The sequence below is a fragment of the Eubalaena glacialis genome, chromosome 3 (genome assembly GCF_028564815.1).
Source record: "Eubalaena glacialis isolate mEubGla1 chromosome 3, mEubGla1.1.hap2.+ XY, whole genome shotgun sequence".
NCBI lineage: Eukaryota > Metazoa > Chordata > Mammalia > Artiodactyla > Balaenidae > Eubalaena > Eubalaena glacialis.
This window is the reverse complement of record NC_083718.1, coordinates 73,022,977-73,045,017: the sequence shown is the minus strand read 5'-3', so window position 1 is coordinate 73,045,017 and position 22,041 is coordinate 73,022,977. Positions and strand designations below refer to the sequence as shown.

At 43.7% G+C, this 22,041-nt stretch overlaps 1 protein-coding gene across 7 annotated transcripts in view; it reads left to right on the top strand.

The window, feature by feature from the left end:
* Positions 1-22,041, top strand: part of PBX1 (PBX homeobox 1) — a 315,946-nt gene that overhangs the window by 268,175 nt on the left and 25,730 nt on the right. For 4 of the 7 annotated variants that reach the window (XM_061183156.1, XM_061183155.1, XM_061183161.1 and 1 more), the window contains one exon: positions 7,795-8,279. The exons of 2 other annotated variants lie outside the window; for them this stretch is intronic. In XM_061183156.1, coding sequence (XP_061039139.1) covers positions 7,795-7,887 — 93 coding nt within the window. In that variant the 3' untranslated portion in view covers positions 7,888-8,279. Of the gene's footprint in view, positions 1-7,794; positions 8,280-22,041 lie in introns of those variants that run through there. One more of the 7 variants, XM_061183160.1, reaches the window with a different exon arrangement.

Genomic DNA, 22,041 nt, shown 5'->3' with positions numbered 1-22,041 from the left:
TTCTCCAGGCCCGTCTTGCTGCACTCGCCACTCTGCTCCTATGCTCCATTCTTTCAGGCCTTATTTCAGTTCCTTGGAGCCTTTGGACAGGTTTCTCCTTCTGCCTAGAAGGCTCTTTGCCCCACTCTTTACTTGTCTATTTTCTGTTCACTTTTAGGCTGACTTTCCAGAAGCCCCAACCTCAATGAGTTCCCTGTTCCTCTGTCTCATAGCACTTATTACCATCTGGAATCTATATTTGTTCTTTTGATATGTTTTGAACGTCTATTTCCCACAAGACAGCAAGCTCCATGAGGGCAGACGCCACATTTTTTAAAAATGTGTTATATCTACCACAGTATGCCTAGTACATAGTATGAGGTAGGCACTGAACACATATTTGTAGATTTTAAGAATTAAAGGATTGCAGCTAATAAGGTCTGGTGCTCACATGGATATTTACATAAATAAAAGCTGCACGTGGTTAAATGTCAACATGAAAGGTCAAAAGGTCAGTGGTACTAGAATGTAGAGAAGTGGGTGATGGTTTGCCCTGAAGCGACTTGCAGAAAGGAGGTAGCCCTCAGGCTGGGCCATGAAAGAAGATATGGATTCCTAGAGACCAAAGAAGGGGGTAGGCAAAGGCAAAAACCTCTCACTTGACTTCTCTGTAGAGTAGGAAGGAATCTCACTTTGGCAGTGAGAAATCTATTATTTCTTCAGAGCAGCTTAAAGTACTAACGTCTGTTCTCTACCAGGATATCTGTTGTCTACCAGGAATGGCTAATGGTACTGCTGATCTTTCTTAACCTTCACGGCAAAATCTCAGGGCTCAAGAGGCTGTGGTGGGAAGCAGACTAGCAAGGGGTATGGTGGTGTGACTTGGGTGTAAGGTCACCAGGGACTGACCTAGTGGTAAGTGGCAATCAGAGGGGATACCCCCAATAGGCAGGGGACCATGGAAACAGGAATCCTAGAGCCAGGGGCATGGGATAATCCAGACAGAGGGCCAACTTCAGGGAAATGTGATGGCAGGCAGTAGTTGGTGGGCTGAGGTTCCAGAGCAGGATTTCATTTACAAGAGCAAGTCACTACCTCATTCTTTTTTTTTAAAATTGAAGTATAGTTGGTTTACAATGTTGTGTTAGTTTCAGGTGTACAGCAAAGTGATTCAGTTATACATATATGTATGTATATATTCTTTTTTCAGATTCTTTTCCCATGTAGGTTATTACAAAATATTGAGTATAGTTCCCTGTGCTATACAGTAGGTCCTTGTTTATCTATTTTATACATAGTAGTGTATGTATGTCACTACCTCATTCTTAAATGAACTGTGATAAATAGGGCACTAAGCAGAAGCTAGGCAAGGGCTTGGTAGAGATGGTCACAGCCACAAGGAAGACATTCCCTGTATGAAGATACAGGTGCAGAAGGTCAAAGCAAGAAAAGCAGCAAAATTTATTCTGGCCAAACTAGGCTAGAATAAAAAATTTGTGGCTGAGAGTACACGTTCTTCCCAGACAGGGTTACCCAGATTTAGCAAATGAAAATACTGCATGGGACATACTTACACTAAAAAATTATTTGTTGTTTATCTAAAACTCAAATTCAACTGGGTATCCTATATTTTATCTGGCAATTCCTTTCCCAGGTCCCATGGTGGAAGCTCTATCTGCATGTGGGTCTCAGCCCTCGAGAGACTAAAGATGGGCAAAGACCTACAGGCCACTTTGAGACTATGTCTATTTTGTACATTTTTCTGATTCCCAGGATGCCTGAGGTGGTGACTAGGAGACCGTTCCAGATGCGGGGTGGGATATCTTCCTGCTCCTTGTGCCCTGCGGAGAACACTCCTTGTTAAGATGGAATTGCAACAGGCAGTATCCAGTGTTTTTCTCAATTGCTTTCCCTAAAAAGAAAACAGAACAATATAAATATGAATCATAGTTACTTGTTTGGGATAAGCTATGAAGTACCAGATCTCCCTGATGCCTACTTATTAGCAAGAGAAAAGTTCACTTCCTAGGTGTAAAAGTTACCTTGAACCCTGGTGCTACCTCTGCTTTGCATCTTGAATATTTTCTAGGTATACACAGCTCTTTACATGTAGTCAGACTGAACTGTGGAGGTCAGGGACCTGGTACCCTTCTCTATGTCCATACCCACGATGGAGGATGGATATTACAGTGCCACTAAATGTTTATTTACTTCTTCTTATGTTCCTCCAAGAGATATTTATTAAAATCTACGCTGTGTCAAGCACCGTGGTAGGAACTTTGGAATCAAAGATAAGTTCCATAGCCCTGTTCTCATGGTCCAGACGTGTGAAAGAACAAATGCAATATGGCGGCACAGGTGCTGTGATAGAGGTACATCCTGGCAGGGAGGTGCGGGGTTGGGGGGGATGACCTGCAGGGCTTATAGGAGAAAGAAAAGTTGCCAGGGGTCAGTTACAGGTGGAAGGATACTTAAACTCAGTCTTGAAAAAGAGCCAAGGCAAGAGTGGCAAGTAAATGGATGAGTGGGGCACTGCATTCAAGGGGAAAGAAACAGGCATGAAATGGCAGCTCTGTTACGGGAATTTCTAAGTACCCTGATATGGTCGAAGTATTAAACGTGAGCATTGAGTTGAAGAGTCAGCAAGGTCCAGGACATGATAGGCCTGATGAGGACATTGAACCTCACCTTGAGGCCAGTAGGAAGCCACTGAAGGTTTAAACAGGGAGGTGACATGATCAAAACTACATTTGTGAAAGATCACGCTGAGGGCAGCTGGAGAGAGAACTGTAGGGGTGCCAGAATAGCCATGGGTCTGTTTACTGTTCTAAAATTTCCCAGGGAAATTTTGAATCCTTTGTCCCTAAGGGGGCTTTCCAGTAGCATTTTTTCATCCCAGAGCATCTCTTGGGAAGTGCTCACAGTATAATCTTGGGAAAAGTCTATGCATATCAGGAAGACATAGTTCTGTCTTGATGGAACAATGTTGGATCTAGGGTGTGACTCCACTGTGTGTGCTGATGTCTCCCCTGATAAATGGTGGCTGTGTGTGTGCTTGTATGTGCAAGTGTGTGTGTGTGTGTGTGTGTGTGTGTGTGTGTGTGTGTGTGTGTGGAGAGAGAGAGGGAGAGAGGATGCATCCATGTTTCTTTGTTTTTCTTCCTGGCTGGCCTCGCCAGGGCCTGGGTTATTGAGGGCCTGGAGCACGTCCACCTCCTCACCCTTGCTGAAGGCATTGCTGGTGATGGCATCTGGCCCACATGCAGATCAAGCTCATCTCGGTGCTGACCTCAGCCGGTTTGTGGCACCTCGGTGTATTTCTGGGTTGCAAATGAGAGTTTCTTAGTGCCAGGCTTGCTTGGGCTGTCACATCAGGTGATGAATTCTCTGCATCAACCGTGTACTGCTAAGGTAAGCTCAGAGGAAGAGTGGGAAAAAGAGCAGGATGGGACCAGCGGTTCTCACTCAGCCCAGCAGCCGCTGCTCTGGGCGAAAAGGGGTACTGGCTCCGCAACAGCGAGGGAGAGGCAGGTGGCCCCCTGAGTTCTGGCTCGAGGAGGGCAACAGAGGAGAGGGAAGTCAGGGCTTAAGCTGCAGTTCTGTGCTCCTGTGTCTGTCAGGAGGAACCGTGCGGGTTTTGCCATCCACCATCGCTCCATCCCCAGCTCCATGGCTAGCTTCCTCTCCCTCCTCTGATAAGCGTGCTTTGCCTTATCCATTAGATGGGATTCTGGCAAAATGTGGTGTCTATCAAGTTATGTGGGTAGGATAGAGAATAGTCATTTTTGTTCCTGAAACATTTTGTTCCCAAATGCCTTTAATTTGTGTTTTGAAAGTCCAGATTTTCTTAACTAGGAAATCTACTGCATTTTGTCCTAATTCTATATTCTACTAGCTTCCACTTCATGAGGTTCCAGGTCAAGCCTGCTGCTGGCTTAGGTTTCCCCTGGTGGAATTAAATGTTACACCAAGTCTTGCTTCCCAGGCCACAGGCTACAGAATTAACCTGAAAGAACTGGGTGTAAATGTGAACTCTCTCCCATTACGGATGCTTTGAGATAAAAAGGGCATATTTGGCTTTACAGATTCCCACCCCTGTAACCCCTCAGGGTGGTTTCCAACAACAGCATTTTACAAAGTGAGTGTGTCCCTTTAAAGGCTGGTGTGCATCGGAGAGTGAAGGAGGAAGTTGAGGTGCAGAAGAAAAATTAAAACAGAGGTCTTATTTTCCCGCCACCTCACACGGTTGTTAATGAGACCATCTTTGACTCTCACTGTTCCCAGAGATAAATAAACACACAAAGGCGGTGTTTCCTACTTAATATTCACCCGCAGTGGAGGAAGAGGGAAGGAATTGCTCCCCGGGGTTAACGTGGCAGTAAGCGAGGTCAGCTGTTTCCCAAGACGATGCAGCCTCTGAACGTCTTACATTAAAGCTGGAATGATACAGCTGAAACAGCCAAAGTGATTTACGGGAAACCCGGTTAGGGTGGATTTGCTCGCAGTTTCTGATCTCATGGAGGTTTTAGCAGCCGCAGCAGGAACAGGGGCAGACAATATGCCATGGTAGAAAGCACCTCCAGAGAAAAGAATCCTTCAGCATTTCCCAGTGTTAGACTCGTTTGTTCTAGAAAGTACTTGCATTCATCTAACTTGAAACCCATAGGCTACAGTGTCCTGAATTTAGCAAGAAATCAAGGGTCATAGCTGGGATATCCCGGGGTAGGGTGACCCGGGACTAAAAGTCCCCCATTCCATTAAATCCCGGAGTCCTGGGCAAACTGGGGCAGTTGGTCACCCCATCTGAAGTGTGTGTGCATATGTGTCTGTGTGTGTGTTTGTGGATGGAGGGGGAGTGAAGAAAAGGCAGTTAAAGAGATTTGTTTTATTTCTTTATTTTTAATAAGGTTTTTTAAGGTTTTATATACTCTTCTTCACCAGGCCAACTAGCATAATTAAAATGCTGGTTTTGGTATCAGGCTGAACTAATTCCTGTTTCCACCATCTGTGAGCTCTCTCTCCCCTCTGGCGTCCTGAGCACTGGTCTGAGAAAACAGAACTTTTGAAGAGATCAAATGTCTGCTGTTTGAGTTATTTCAGCTCAGAGATGACTCAAAAAGAAGTCTCCTAGAACCTTCTGGTCAATATACAGTGCCTTGCTAATTCCCTGCTAATGAAACGCCACAGAGCTCATTTTGTTTTACTAATGGCTTCATTTGGGGCACCACTTATTGTTATTTTAATGGAATTATAGTATGGCTCAACCATGGTAGTGGTGGTGACTTGTGAGCAATGTAATGACATGCCTTTGTGCCACGTGCTATGACGTGGACGCTAGCTGCTTTAGAGAGCTTCCTCCCCTCCTTGTCTCATACCAGGTCGAGTCTAAGATACATGACATTTTTCCTCTTTTATAAGCACCTCACTCTCTGCTTTATGATGTGCTTATGGAGCTCCTGGAAAGTTTCCTAAAATCCCATGCTACCCAGCAAACACACACACACACACACACACACACACACACACACACACACACACACACCTTCTAGTCTATTTAATTAGTGAGTTAATTTATTTATTTATCTACTTATCTATCTGATAAACATACACATATTAAAAAATTATTAGGATGCATATCAAAATGCTAAGAGTAATTATCTCTGGGTAGTAGGATTATGGCTATTGTACTCTTTGTTCTTTACAATTCTCCTATTTTCAAATATGATACTGCATGCATAATTGCAAATATTGTATTTGCAAATATCATATAAGCATATCTTACTTTTATCATCAGAAAAGATAAATGATGCTAAAGGATTTTCTTCAGGGAAAAATAAACAGAACCATGATTCTCAATCAGCCTAAAATGGTACCAAAAGAATACATGTGTTCTTGGTTGAGAGGGGAGGCTAAGTAAGATATTGTCACTCTGGTGACCAACCTAAATGTGGAAATTGAATTAATTCTTTTCTTGATTCTGATCATCCTACAGAGTCTTAGGCCCCAAAAGATAGCAAAGCCTCCTGTTATAAGAGAAAGAATTCTCATTTTCCCCTCATTGTTCTCTTTCTAATCTCTCTTTCACAAACAACAGGGGAAATGGCCTCCAACAGAAAAGGGGAGTGGGAGGAGCTGCCTGACTCAGTTAAGAGATGGAGATTTGAACTTGAGAGCAGTTATTCGTTGATCCAAGATTGAGGGGCCGTGTTCCTGGCATTGCCCAGGATGACCTTTTGCCCACTTAGTGTCCAGATCTGCTCTTAAACTGACGTGTGTGGGGAAAAACCTACCCTCATGCTGAAGTACTTGGTGGGAGCTGCTCTGAATGAAAAGCCTGGCTTTCCTGGGAACATTGGAGCATCATTTGGGTGAGCCAATGACAGAGAGAGCCAAATGGATGAAAAGGGCAGAGAAAAAGGAGCCTGATTCAAAGGTTAGGAAGCCTGTGTTCTGTCTCAGTCGGAATCCGGAAGCCTGATTTTCTCTTACGCCTGTGCTTTCTTATGAATGAAACGTGAATGGATGTTTGCCGGCACCTACAAGTGCCAGCCATGCTCCTGAATACTGTGGATTATACTAGGGCGGAAGCTGTGGTCCCTCCCAAATGGCAATAATCATACCTGCCCCAGATACCCCCACCTACTTCAGGGAATAAAAGGAGAGGAAAGTACAATAAAAATAATTTACCAGGACTCCCTAAAATCTGGTCTGTTCAGTATTAACATTTCCAGCGTTGAGAGTCTATTAACTTCAAAGGAACCCAGTGACTGGGGAAAAGAGATCTTTTAGCACATTTACAGTTCAGTGCTTTAAAATATGTAAACAATCATGAATCAACCATTGTAGCAAATCATTCTTCAGCTATTTAATGGTGGGGTATTTTTTGAAAGGGGTGGTCATTAAAACAAATCCTTTTAGGACAATTTTATTGTTTTAATGCATCTGGATTTAGAGTCTTAGAAGATGATCTACAAATACAGATCAAACTTGTAGCTTCCTGTCTTACCACCTTTTTAGGTATAGTCACACAGACCAGTCCTTATGGTGTTGGCACCATTGTTTTACCTGTTTTATTCGTCTGATCACCCGCTTTTCAAGGCTCACTTCAGAGAATCCCTCCTCCATGAAGCCTTTGCTGATACTGCATCAAGAGGAGATACTGCCTTCATTTGAAGCTTCATGACAACTGGGCTGTACCATGTATTAGGTTTTGCCCGGCATTATAGTTCATTCGTCTGCTTGTCTCATCCCCATCCTTGAGGACATGAGCTGTATCTCACTCATCATTATATACCCTCGAGCAGCTAGAACAGAACCTTGCATAGAATAGGTGCCTGGGATCCCATAATACAGGGAGCATCCAGAGCTGGAAAGGACCCGAGAAAGCATTTGAGCTAATCTTTTAATTTTTCTAAAGGGGAACCCAAGGCCAAACAGGGGGAAGTGCTTCTCCAGAGCCAATAGCTAATTGTTGCCAGGGTCAGAACTAGAACTCGGTCCCTTGGCCTGCAGGGCAGCTGCCGTCATCCTAGAGCACACAGAACAATCATCTGGCGGCTTGGACTGAATTACAAAGCCTGTGAGAAGTGAGAGGTGCTAGTACTGTGTCCAGAGGCTCACTGGGAGGAGCCAAACTCGTCTGAGGGTGGGGGAGGTGGGCATTCTCGACCACAATCATAGCCGCCCCTTGGATGAGTGTTCCCGTGTGCCAGGCACTGTGCTCGGCCCTTTACCCAAGTTGCCTTATTGTCATTGTCTGCTCAGAACAGCCACCCGATCTCAGAGGACTGACTTCTCTCCCTTTTTCCCTTCTAGGCTAATGGAGGTTGGCAGGATGCTACTACCCCTTCATCAGTGACCTCCCCTACAGAAGGCCCTGGCAGTGTTCACTCTGATACCTCCAACTGATCTCCCAGCAGTCGCATCCCAGCTGACCCTGTGCTCCAGTCGGGGCCGGGCCAGGAGGGAGGGTTTCTCAACGCTGAAGCGGTCAGACTGGAGGTCGAAGCAATCAGCACACACAATAAGAGTCTCCTTCTCTTCTCTTCTTTGGGATGCTGTTTCAGCCAATCTGGACACTTCTTTATACTCTCTTCCCTTTTTTTCTGGGTAGAAGCCACCCTTCCCTGCCTCCAGCTGTCAGCCTGGTGTCCATCATCTTCCCCGCCCCTTTCCCTCTGTCCTAGACTCCCTGGGTCCCTGCCCTCTATTACATCCCTGAAGGATATTTTCAACAATTAGAGGAATTTAAAGAGGAAAAAAAATACAAAGAAAATAATAAAAGTGTTGGTATGTTTTCATGCTGGTGGTTTGAGGAGCGAAATTTACCTCCCTCGGATCCCTTGCTCCCTCTGTTAACAGGCAGCCCTTCTCTGTTTCTCTTGTTCCTCTCACTACCTCTTAGCAGGAATACGCCACATTGCCCTACTCATTCCAGGCCGCCCTGCCTCCTCTTGCTCTTCCCTCCCTGGGGACGATTCTGATTAGAACCCAATTCCTCCTCTTCCTTCTCAGCCCCAGGTATTCTTTGGGGGCTGCCATTGCTGGGCTTCTAAAAGTGCCAGTTTCTGGTTTCACCTCTGCTAGGTTGGTTCCCAGCAGGAAGTCAGGCAGCAAGAGAAGGCTCAAGGAACAAGAAGGGCAGAATTCCTAGAGGCTTTTGCATCTTCCCAGTAACAGCTCTTGGTTTCAGAGGGACAGTCTTTGGAGACCGTGCAGTAAGCCGTGTTCAGAATCTACTGCAAAACCAGGTCTGAGTTAGGCATGGTGGTGAATGCATCACTAAGGAGTAGAAGGTTCTTATCCTGCAACCCTTTACCTATCCCCTTTCTCTCTCTCTCTCTCTCTCTCTCTCTCTCTCACACACACACACACACACACACACACACAAGCATACAAACGTAGGCATGTGCACAGCCTCACACATTCACTTGCCCCAAATCAGTCACATGCCACATTCAAATACCTATATTAGTAACCATAGCATTATACCTTGTGAGCCCAAGAGAGGGAATTAACAACTCTGAGTGAAGGTCACTGACACAGAGAAGCAGCATGTGCCTGGGGCTTCCAGGCCCCCAGCATGCACACACCAGAACGACATACACAGGACTTGATCATGATGAAGGCCAGGTTTCGGTTTCCAGTATAAACTAATCCTGTTCTCACCACCTCTGGAGCTCTCAGGGAGCCACACACAGTACTTACAAAGTCTACAATGGATTTGGTTTTGTTTTGTTTCTGTGTTTATGTTAGGGACATTGCATTAATTATCCAAAGTGTTATATGGCACCACATTCTTGTCCTGCAGCAGAAAGGTGTATAAGAACATGGCTCGAGCAAACTTTTTGCTTGCTTACTTTGAAGACCTGAGAGTGATGGGGAACAGGGAGGTCATGCTTTCAGTGAAATCATCCATGATTTTTATTCCCTGGTAATATCTGAGAGTGAAGAGTAGGTACTAGAAAGCTGTCCTCATGTCGCCTGTGCTCACATTCTTCATAGCCAACTGTGCCAGCAATAAACATGGCAGCTCTGTCACTTGATTAAGTGGGAGGTGGTCAGATCTCTTGGTGCCTCATTTTCTTCACCTGTAAAATGGGGGTTATTACGCCTGGCTCACCAAGAGGCTTGTGAGAGACAGAAGAAGTTGATTTCATTCATATCCAATCTGTAACTGTGAAGTCAGGGGAAGAAGCATCCCTAAGATAAACTGGTTCATGCCACATAGGGACAATAAATGGTTTTCCTGTTCTAACTGCTGGTTAATATTAGTACCCTGAGGTCGTCAGCCTGATGACAAAGAGAAGGGTTAGTGTTGTTCTTTCTGTTTGTTTGTTTTGGTCTGGTTGGTTTCTTAGAATAGAGATGTTTCTAATTTGGAAGAAACGGGGCCTGGTACTCTTAGCTTGTACTTGAATCCAGTTATGTGGCCTTGTAACTACTTAGTCCCTGTCACATCTGCTATGTTTGAGAGGCCTCCGGGAGAGGTATAAGACCCTGAGGGTTGAGAGTGGCCAGCTAACAAGGTCATGGACATTCTGCATGGCACTTCAGTAATGATTAGAAAATGTTCCTGTGTGTGGGTGTTGGGAGGTGGGGGGTTAACCTAAGGAACTAGAAGGTATGTGTATTTGAAGGAAATGCAAAAAGTAAATATTTGGCAAGATGGCATTATGCCTGGATGACTAAGAGTAGTAGAAAGACTCTCTTCTAACCTGTGCCATAATCAGAACAGGGCTTGATAAAGAGGATTCCTGGAAGGAGCCATCTTGTGACCATTCTACAGTGATTACAACCAGTGGAGAACTTTGTCTGAGTGGCAGGGATCTATTGAAACTACCCACAGAGGAATATGGTGGGATCGCATCCCCCTGATTAGGGGCAAAGTACAAAAGGGACACAAAAGGGTTCTCTTGGAAACAGGAAGAATGATTCCAGATTTGGGTTGAATGATTGCCATTTTAAGTTGATGAAAGAGATCAGAGCAGTGCTACCTTTGCACAGGCAGTTTCTCTCCCTGCAGGAGTTTGCACTGATCACCTCTCACAGCATCTTCCCCACCTAGCACTTCATGCAGTGCTCTTCGCATCCAGTACTTTTCCCACGATTTCCCCTCCTCGCCTACGATCACATCCAACATGGCGGCCACCACATCTCTTTGCATTAAGCGAAGCATGAGAACACTGGCCGCGGAAGGATGGGGATGGAAAGAGCGTGCCTCTGGAAATACAGCTCCCTGGGAATTCGTATTAGGTCAAGCCTACAGATACCAAAATGTGCCCCAAGACTCCTTCATTTTCTGATGGAAGTGGGAGCGCTCCATTTTCCCTGGCAGATTTCCCCTGAGAAATGATACTAGCCCTAGGGTTTGCCCACCTTGTAACTCTTCATCACATCCTCCTTTTCATCCCTAACTCCTCCCCCTGGCTTGGTATTGACTCCTGTGCGGTACTTTTGCCAAGTGACACCTTTACGTTTATTTTTTATTTTGCTGTGGTGGTGGTTCTTTATTTACTGTTTGCCTTTTCTCTCACATAACTTTCCCTGCCCCTCTTTCCTTCTGAGTTTTATTTTTCTGCCCAGAAAAACCTGACTTCGATACCAAAAAAAGATGAAACTACAGAAACTCAAATTTAAAAAAAAAAAACTTAAAAAAACACAAAAAAATACTCAACGATTCTTTCAGCTTTATTAACATTTTCCATTGTTTCTTGCGACTCGTGTCTCGTTCTTTGTAGTATTGATGATGAACATTTGATAATGAATGTTCTTGTATATTCAGATAAAGAAAAAAAACCAAAAAAGCGGTCTGAATTTAATAGTGTTTATAATAAAAATTTTAAAAATGACCCTCATAGCACGCAAAACAGGATGGGGAATTTCCCCTCTTCTTTCTGTGACAATGCACATCATTCCTGCATTAGTTTTTAACACCGAACTACCTACATTCACCATTGCCCCCATTTTTCTTTTTTTTTCTTGCATTTGTGAATTAGTTCAAGAATGCTAGAAAAGTGTCGAGTTGTGCACATCCATTTCCTGTTTCACAATGTTTAAAAGTGACAGTAATTCATTTTGTAAACTAAAAAAAAAAAAAAAAAAAAGGTTGGAATAGTGAGCATAATAGGTACAGCCTAACACGTTATTATGTTTATTAACTTTGAGACCCAGAAATAAATTCTTTTCTTTTCTTTCTTCTGCTCTTTAAAATATAAAAAAAGAAATTATGTTTTGTTTTGTGTTATTTTTGGTTTGTTTATGGGGGGGGCTTTTTTTAATTGTCAGGATTATGGTCTTGCTGTTTTTATTCCTTAAATATGTATTTGAGGTGATGTGAAAAGATGACATTTGTAGAATAGGCTGTTTCCTTGTACTTCTGTTTGTTTCAGAATTCAGTTGACTTCAAAGATCAAGCCCACAATGATGTCATATTTTTTCACCTGCATTTTTTGGAGTGTGTGGCATTCTTGCAATCCCTGAGAAAAACAAAGGCAAGGACTTGAGTTTTCTTTTTAGCCCTTTCACGATTCAAGGAATTGGTCCAGGGGACCTTTGTATACTGTAGGGAAAGGTTTTTGCCTTGGTTGATTGTGAATGACACAATAAAATGCTTTCTTTTCTTTCTTCCTGATTAATAACGACGTTCCACGACTCTTTCCAGCTAGAGAGGATTTTTTCCTTCCAGTAGAATCCCGCAGGAGATCCTGGGGGGATGTGCACCATTGGCTGCGTAGACTAGATCCGGGAAGCCGTCCTAGAGTCATTTGGCCGAATGGTCTTTTGAGCCAGACTCAGTGCTATTGTTACAGTGCTGAGCATTACACCTGATTCATTGGCAGGTGCACCTCTTATTAACCTCTGACTTAGGCAGCTGCTTAAAGCAAATTGTCAAACTGGCTTGATTTGGAATGTTTTTGTTAAGTTAGGGGAGAAAAGAAAGCAATATTATCTGGAGGAACCTTAATTTAAATGTTTTTCATGCAACAAATGATGAAGCGTTCAGAAAGCAGCCAGAACCCAAGCAAGAAAAGTTAGCAACACTTTAGGAAGTGTTTCTACCCAAACGCTTGCACTCTTGTTTTTAAGTCATAACAAAATAATGACAAGCTTTTCACATCACCTTTATGGTTTCAATCCCTAGCTCAAAGCTTTCTGGAATCTTTTATTTTTTTGTAAACATTTTTTTTTTCCTTTTGTTAAAATTAATAAAAACATTCAATGTTTTCCCCCTTTTCTCTCTTTTTACTTCTTTTCTTTCCTTGGGCGTTTTCAATTATTTTGAAGTGCTTTCCTTTGGTTTTTGGTTTTATTCTCCCGCTCCCCATCCCCTGTTCTTATTATTCAGCGTATAAACCTGCAAAGCTCTGCTCTGTTTTGGTTTTGAAAGTTTAAGCTTTCCTGCTTCTGTGAGAGCACAGGCTTCTGTCCCTTTTGATTCCAACTGAAATTTTGTGTTCTCTAATGATACTAACACGGTGTAGGTTTTACAGTCTCCTAATTTGTACTGGTAATGCATATTCCAAATAAATAGTTTCTTTTGTTGCAAAAAAGCATACTTGTATTTTGTGTAAATTTATACCTGCTGGAAACTTGTCTTTCCCCAAAGTAAGACGTGGGTTAGTGTGGCTTTAAACTGTGGCCCTCATCATTTTAAAGTCTACAATGACAGTGGGGCAGATGACCTTGCGTCACTCACCCCGAAGTAAGAAGGAAGGGAGGGAGGGAGAGAGGGAAAGAAGGATCTTTTATGTGCAAATATTAGCTGTGCTGTAGGAAGGCAGAGCACCCCATCTTGTCTGCTTGTCTGTGATTAGCTCCCATCCACCAAGCACCAGTCAAAATATCAGGGTGATGTTCCAGAATAAATTCTAAGTTTCTGAGTCACAGCTCTTTGCCCAGTGGTTCTCCTTTCCTTCTCTTTGTCTGCTGTGATCTGGTCATAAGGAAAATTGTGGTACCCAAGAGATGCTTCAGGGGAAGGAATCTAGGTTAGAAACACTACCCAGTTGTAGGCTCTCAGAAGTATGCTAGCTAGATGCCACTCCACTAGATGTACACGCCTACCGTGTGTTATGTCTTCCATCCCGTGTGAGTATCTCTCCCAGTGGTTTGTCTGTACCCACACTGAGCCCCGACCTTTGGGGTTGTGGTCTGTTACAGAGTTTGGTGTCTCAGAGTGTTCTGGCTGGACCACCACTTCAGCCTTCAACAGCTAATTCTGCTTCCCAGCCCTTAACACCATCTCCCATGCATGGAGTGGGATGGAGCTGCTTGTCTGCCATTCTGCACATTGTTCCTCTAGGGGCATCACATGCATCGTTTTCTCATTCTCACACCTTAGCTCTCAGGAGGCTTTGCCCAGAGCCCCAGTGAGGCGGGTCTGTATTGAAAACACCAATCACTCACCCTTTCATCTCTATCATGATTCAAATGATCATGATCAAAGGAATGGAGAGTCATCAGGGATCAAATTATTATTTTTATTAAGGGACTAGCCAAGGGTCCAATGGACTCAAAAGTATAAGGCTATCTTGCCAATATTGATTTGGAGAGCATTGCCAGGAGCCAAAATGGAGGTCTTGCGTCCCCTCTTCAAATCTGAACAAGGGAGCACATTTATGGGAGTTTGGGTATGCAAGGCAGTTTCAGACCACTTCCTTTTTCCGTTGCCTGGAAAATTGTGGACCTAACTCAGCCACTTGGTTTATTGCTTAGAGTGGTACTAAACTGTTGTAACAAATAGAGCAAAATGTATAGTGCCTCAAATGCAGTACGAGTCTATTTCTCACTCATAATGGTAATAGCCTCCGGCAAACATTCCTGGTCAGGATGCCTTGTCTCCATGCAGTGATTCAGGCATCAAGCTCCTTCACCCGGCAGGAATTTGTAGTCCTCCACATCTGGCCTGCAGGAGGGAAAGAGTGTGTAGAAGGCTCACCATTTCTTAAAAGCCTTAACCAAGACCTCCCTTATATTCGTATTCCTAAATGCGAGGTTTCGGGGGTGGGGCGGGAGGATGGAAAAGTGGTCCCTGGCTAGGCGGCTACTTCCTGTCAATAACAGCACACAATAACTCCTTGAGTAGTTGGCCATCTGTATCACACCTAGTGATCAAAAGGATTAGTGAGGGCAAAAACAAGCCCACATGGCTGTTTCACTGCACTGGACACTCTCCCAGTAAAAACATTTCCAGTAACATCCCAGACTTGGCTTTGCCACTCTTCAGTAGGGAAGATCCAGAAAGTGGTATAACAACAGGGGGCCAGAACTGATCCGCCCCATACTGCCCCCTCATCAGTCTCCAAATTTGGTTGTTGTCTAAATTCATGACTGGGCACTCAGCCTGTGGTCATATTGAGGGGAGAGCTGCCATCCCTCAAGGCAGCCTGTTCCCTCCGTCAGGAAGTCATTCCCATGTTTACTGATGTCTAGAAGGGTCAAGTCTGGTGGCCAGCAGTCACTTCAAAGCGTAGTGGTCTAAAGCTTTCAAATCACAAAATCGGATATGCTCAGCACTCCCCTCCCCCGACATAGAGTTCTACCTGCTTATCCTTATAGACTATCACAACCTTCCCCACTTAAAACAAAAAGTAAAATACCAATGTTTCGACCACCCTTTGTTATGCAGAGTATCGCCTCCCTTCTGGAAATATTCAGCGTGGAGGATGGCACGAGAGTTCAGTCATATGAAATCATTTAGTGGGTGAGCCGGGGAAGGTGTTCTACCCTGGATCTCTGCACCAGAGGCGCGGGGAGAGGACTGAGGCTATGCTCTGGGGGCTCTGCTCTCACGCCTTGCAGAAAAGCTCCGACAGTGTACAAATAAAGAGAGCAGTGGATTTACTGTCTGGGTCAGTCAGACACAGGGAGACGCAGTCTACGGCTTCTAGCCTCGGGCAGGCTTCCGAGGCCACCCTGGGCAGTGTGTGGGTCGGGAAGAGGAGTGGTAAAGGGCCACGTGCTCGTCCTCGTTATCCTCCTGGGATCCACGCAGAAGAGCTTAGCTCACGCTTCTGGATTCCTCTGGATAGATCATAGGGTCCATTCATTATGTCCAGCTGACACTCCAAGCCCAAATTCCCTCTCTCCCATGATAACCAGCCGTACTGTCCAGGGTAGCTCACCAGCGCTGACAATGAGCACCTCTGGACAGCACAAAAGGCACCAAGTGCTACAGTACATTTGAATATAAATCTCCCATTAATATATATCCAGAGAGAAATTAAAGTTTAAAATAAAATCTCCCTCTCTCATGACATAAAAGTTCTAAGAAATGCTGGTCTACAGCTCTGCCTTTCCTGATCTCCTACTGTGCTCATTCATTGTCAGCCAGAAAGCGCACTGCGTCGCCAGAGGTAGAGTCAAGGCCTTCTTCCTTCTACAGCAGCGGCAGAGGTCCCTTCTACTGGAATGGGTGTAGCTGTTTCAGTTCCTCCAACGTTCAATCAATCCAGACTTGAATTTCTCTGGTACCCCACTTTTCCTAAAAAGTCACTCAGGAAGCATATGAAGTACATCCCAGAATCAGCTTCCTCACAGAGAATTTAGAAAACACAAGCAAAGCCCAGACTACTAGAGCAAAATTAAGTTCCCAGAACCCAGATCCTGGTACCACATGACTATTGCTAATGAATGACTGGATCAGAGATTTGATAATACAGGGAGAGCGCAGGAAAGACAGAAAACACATAAAAAAGTAAAAAGGAAATCTTTACTTCAGTCTTTACAATGCCAGTTGACTAGTATCAACTGCAGTGTTGAGGAAAAGCCACCAACAAGAGGTTAACTTTGCTTTCTGCTTCCTATATCCTGGGGGAAACAATCCAACCTATGCATTCTGCCTCTTTAAGAAAATGCAGGATTCTTTAAACAAATCACAATGACCTTTGAAATATTCATGTCTTTGTGAAAAATTCAAAAATGTAAAATGGGTCCCCTCTCACCACAGGCTACTTGAGGCTCCCTTCATCCCCCCTGGTATCCATATACATATTTAAGATGAATCGCAATTTCCATTTCCCTTTAAGCCTCATGTTCCTAATCCCAGATACATTTATCCTGTATCACTGTGAATTCTCTTCCTTCTCGAACTTCTCCAGCTTGTGACCCACTCTTATCTCCACTGGAGTTGGTGTCCAGTTGCTAAGCCCAAGCTTAGGTTGACATTGCACAACGCCGGCAACAGAGGTGATGTCCCTCTATCACCTCTGCCCACAAAGCCTCTCCTTCCTTCTGCCTTGGAGTCCTAGGCCTTGAGTGTCTGGTGCTGCTTCAGTATCAGCAGAAACATTCCTTTCTGCGATCTCTTTGATGTTCACCCTAATGTTTCCCTCCTATTGTTCCCCAACTCCTTTTAAGCAGAGCCAACAAAGTTGAAAATGGTGTAACCCACCCTTTCCCCAGTCACATCCCTTCTCTGTCTTGTGGACAGCTCCCTCTCTTTGTTGCTGGTCCCAGACATATGTTCTCCTAACACACTTTTCTAAACTCGATTTTGAAAATTGTTTCCAATGTTCTGGATCTGTCCAAGGCTTCCATTGTTCAGATACGTCCTGCTAGCTTTAATCCAAGTGGAGTCAGGCTCCACAAGAGGTGTCTTCCCATCACCCACTCAGGTATTGTTTTCCCAACAAGTGTGTTCCTGCCCTCCTCAGTCCTCCTGTAGAGCACCATCTCCGTAGAGCAGCTTCGTAACACAGGACATGTCTGAGTCCCTCTACACAATAACTGCTGTGCTGGAATTCAGTAATAATTCTTGAAGTATTTTACCAGGATCTTCTCGATTTTCCCCTTCAAATATGTCCACATTTTCTTATATCATCTAGTGAGACCTTTATTTTATTTATTTATGTGTTTGTTTATTTTTTTGGCTGCACCACCCGGCATGCGGGATCTTAGTTCCCTGACCAGGGATCGAACCCCCGCCCCCTGCAGTGGAAGCACAGAATCTTAACCACTGGACCTCCAGGGAAGTCCCCTAGTGAGACCTTTAAAGTCATCCGTGGGAACATCTCCAATTGCTTTCATTATCCACCCCCCATCTGCTGCATTCAGAGGATCTTTCCTGGAGCCTTTGGTGTGAGGGATACATGTAGTTTGCTCAATGATCTTAAAAGCCAGACCACATAGACCTGAATCTCAGCTCTGCTACTGTCAGGTTCTTTCTGACACTACATGAGAGGTTTTTATCTCATACCAACCCCAATTCTCCAACGTTCCAACACCAACTAGGTGTCCTGCAATTCGATTCAACTCTGACAACAACTACCCAGATTTAGCATCAAACAACACAGGATTAAGGGCTCAGTCCCACAAGACTACCCTCACTTCAGATGCCAGCTACAAGTATCAGGTCACCCATCCCTCTGACTGACCAGTTATAAATCGGGAGTTCCCACAACCCCCATCTCAGATTTGATCATTTGCTAGAGCGACTCACAGAACTCAGGAAGCTGATGTGCTTATACTTACTGGTTTATTATAAAGGATATACAGATGATCATCCAGATGAAAAGGTACATAAGGCAAGGTCTGAAAGGGTCCTGAGTGCAGAATCCTCTGTCTCTGTGGAGTTGGGGTGTCCTACCCTCCCATCATGTGGGTGCCGTGGCTTAGAGGTGTTTATGGCAGTATCATTTCATGCATGCAGTTGATTAAATCGTTGGCCATTGGTGATTTTCTCAATCTCCAGCCCTTCCTCCTACATGGAGGTTGGGAGGTGGGACTGAAATCTTCAAGTTTCTCAACAAGGCTTGGTCGTTCTCTGACCAGCCCCCATCCTGAAGATATCAAGGGGCCCACAGACTAACTAAAGATACTCCTATCACTCTTATCACGTAGGAAATTACAAGGGTTTTCGGAGCTCTGTGTCAGGAACCAGGGACAAAGACCAAATATACATTCCCCAGTATACTACAACTATTTACTAGCTTTGTGACCTTGGATAAATTGCTTAATCTCTCTATGTCTCAGTTTCCTCACCTATAAAATGGAGATAATACTAATACCTACCTCATAAGGTTGTAGGGGGGGATTAAATGCATTAATACTTAGAATAGTTAACAGGGAATATAACCAATATTTTATAATAACTTTCAATGGAGTACAATCGATAAAATTTTTGAATCACTGTTGTACACCTGAAATTAATATCATATTGTAAATCAACTATACATCAATTTTAAAAAAAACAAAAAACTTAGAATAATGCCCGACACACATAAGTGCTAAAAATATGTTTATTATTAGTATTACTTATTCTTCTGGTATATCTATCTGGGTGTATCTCCATCTCTGAACTAGTAACAATTAGAATGTCCTCCTTTTTCCTAGTTCCATTGTAAGGAACTATTAGCTATGGATATTTTCTTTCTTTTTTTCTTTCTTTTTTTATATCAGTCTAGCCTAGCTGCTAAGAAATTGTCCTTCCTGAGGAAATTCCTGTTATCTCTCTGGCTCAATCAATGTGTCTTTCATCATTTCTCACTCACTATTGCACTGTTCCCAACTTAAGAAAATGTAGGATTCTTTAAACAAATCACAAACTTGATACTTAGAAGTAGATAAGCAGAGCTGGTCTTGGACAAAACTGTGAGGTCGTTGAAGTTTGTCTCACACATGCCACATTCTCCGAATCCCTGTTCTCTCCTGGCTCTCCTTTTCCAGGAGGAAAGGATGTGCTGTGCCTCTAATGTCTTACTTGAATGGCTTCACCGTGTAAAATCTCTCCTCAGGGGATACTCTGCTTTCTGAATGCTAGTCTTTGGGTTTATTCGCAAGTCTTCCAGGCCAAACCTACTTTGAAGGCTAAGAGTTTCTAGCTTCTTATTAATCAACACAGGTAACAGTAGTTGAATGGGAATCAAGACATGCACAACAGAATGACTGCAGTTAACACTGCTGTATATTTGAAAATTGCTAAAAGAGTAGATCCTAAAAGTTCTCTTCACAAGGAACAAATCGTTTTTTTTTTTTTCTTTTTGGATCTATGAGATGATGGATGTTAACAACTTATTGTGGTAATCGTTTCACGGTGTATATATATATATATATATATATATATATATATATATATATATATATACACACACACACATATATACAGTGAAATATATATATGTCAATGTACATATTGACATATATAATAAATATATATATATATACAGTGACATATATATATATCAAGTCATCATGTGGTACACCTTAAACTTATACAGTGCTGTATGTCAACCATACCTCAACAAAACTGTAAAAGAAAGAAACAATTTTTATTAATGGCCAAAGAGATGCCAAATTGCTCTCCAGATGCAGGGCTCTGGAAAACTTCCCTAGAAAATGGAGCAGACCTCCCAACTCTTACCTCAAATTGAAGACAAAGGCCCTTCTGTGCAGGTCTGGCTTGAATCACCCACCAAGCATGTCTAAGAGGACAGACCAATGAGTAGAGAGCCCTGGAGAGCCCAGACCTCTTCATGTCCACATGGATTGGAAGCTCAAACAAGGCCCTCTGCACCTGGTTCCAGATAACAAGCGACTGTGATCTCATCAATCACATTAACCATTTGTCTACTGCACCCAAGTTTGCTTTTGTATCAGTCAGTTCACTGCATCTTAACCTTCAATGACATAAACCCAGCTCTTTTACTTCTGGGTCTGCAGTCTTACCTCTCCACACATTACTGCTTTATTCAGTACACTTCCCTCCCTGGGACTTTCCTTGCATGGCCAATACCTCCTTTATGGCAATAGCAAAATCTCTGCTGAGGATTCTGTGAGCCCCCTGGGCTCCTCTCCCAGGAGGTTATTGCTTGAGACATCCCAGACACTTGCCAGACAGGCAGCTCTCTGTGTGACCATCCTTACATTTCTTCAGGTAGCAAGCATGCACTTCACCACCTCCTACGTGCCAGCAGTGGCTCTGTACTTCAGGAGGATCTTAACCTCTAGAGGGACTCCCACTGGGAAGACTTTTTCAATAAGACAAATTATTTAACAAAAAACAACCCAAATCTCTAGGTCCCTGTTGATGAATAGCAACTGTATTCATCCATTAACAAGCTTGGGAAAGAATTTAGAATTATCATGTCCATTAACAAAGCCTGAAACCAGAGGGAAATGGAATTAGGCTGGGCTGATGGGAACAGATATGGATTAGAATGAAAACATTCTTGCTACTGGATGATTTGAAGCAACTAATCCCATCAAGGGATAAGACAATAGGAAGCCCAAGAAGCTGCTAAGGAAATGTATGACCTCATTATTTTAAATCATCTAACTTCAAGGAGAAGGTGGAAGGATGCTAGGCAGGCATCCCTAACACCCAGAAGCAATGAAGATGTTGATTTAGAGCCTTCCCAAGCCTGGAATGTAGTTACTTTCCCTTCCCCCAGTCATACAGAAATTCAATTCCATCCATTTCAACCAATACCTCTTGGCAGCTGAGGGCTGGGAATACGCTAGTGAACAAGATCACTCAGATCAGTTAGTAACTGCTTTCTTAAAACATATGTATATAAATTTAGGTTGCTCTGTAGAGGTAAAGAAACAACATTAGGATAGAAAAGAAATATAATTCTGAGAGACCTTCATTAATCTAACCTCCTTTTTCCTATAAGCGCAAATAAGAACTGCTAGCTGTAGCCAATGGTCTTCTCATAGCACCTCCAAAATTCCAAGCTTCTCCCTTTCTTTTTTCCTTTTTGCAAATTTTGCTCACGATGTCATGATATCAGCCACCCGAAATGATGGCCCTACCATACCCACAGACCCGCTCACATGCTTGTTCTCTAAGCAGGGTCCATCTCTTCTAGGAAGCCTTTCTCCTTCCTGAAGTTATCTGTTCCCCCAAAATCCTCTGATGTGTCTTTGGCCCTGCTTTGAATTGTTATTAAAGATCTTATCTCCCCACATAAATTGTTAGAACTCAAGGGGCCAGATGTCTCTCACACAGAGAATGAAGCACTACCTTATAAGCATAGTAGGTGCTCAGACAAAGGGAGGGAGGTGGGAGGGAGGAAAGACTGAATGAGGGAAGGAGGGAGAGGGGAAATGAGGAAAGACAGAGAAGAGTGGAGGGTAGAGAGAAGGGGAGGGAGGAAGTAGAAAGGACAGGGAAGAAAGAAAATAGGAGGAAAGGAGAGGAGAAAGGTTGAAGGAGAAATATTAAAGGACAGCAGGAGAGCGGGGGTGGAGGGGAGAAAAGGAGGGGGAAAAATCAAAGCCAAGTAGGACATTGGAGGGAGGTCACATCCTCCCCCTTAAAATGAGATCCCTGGCACTTGGATAGTAAGAAGTCAGAAAAGGGGGTGTGAGGACTTCCCTGTCTGTCTAGTGGTTAGGACTCCGCCCTCCTTTGCAGGGGGCACAGGTTCGATCCCTGGTTAGGAAACTAAGACCCCGCAAGCCACATGGCCAAAAAAAAAAAAAAAAAAGCGTGGGGTTGTGAAGAGAGACAAGGTCTCAAAGCGGGCAGCAGGGATGAAGACAAACTACCATGGCATGACCTCACAGCTTTGTTTAAGAGCAGCTCTGCCAACCTCGCTTCTAAACATGAAGTCTGTG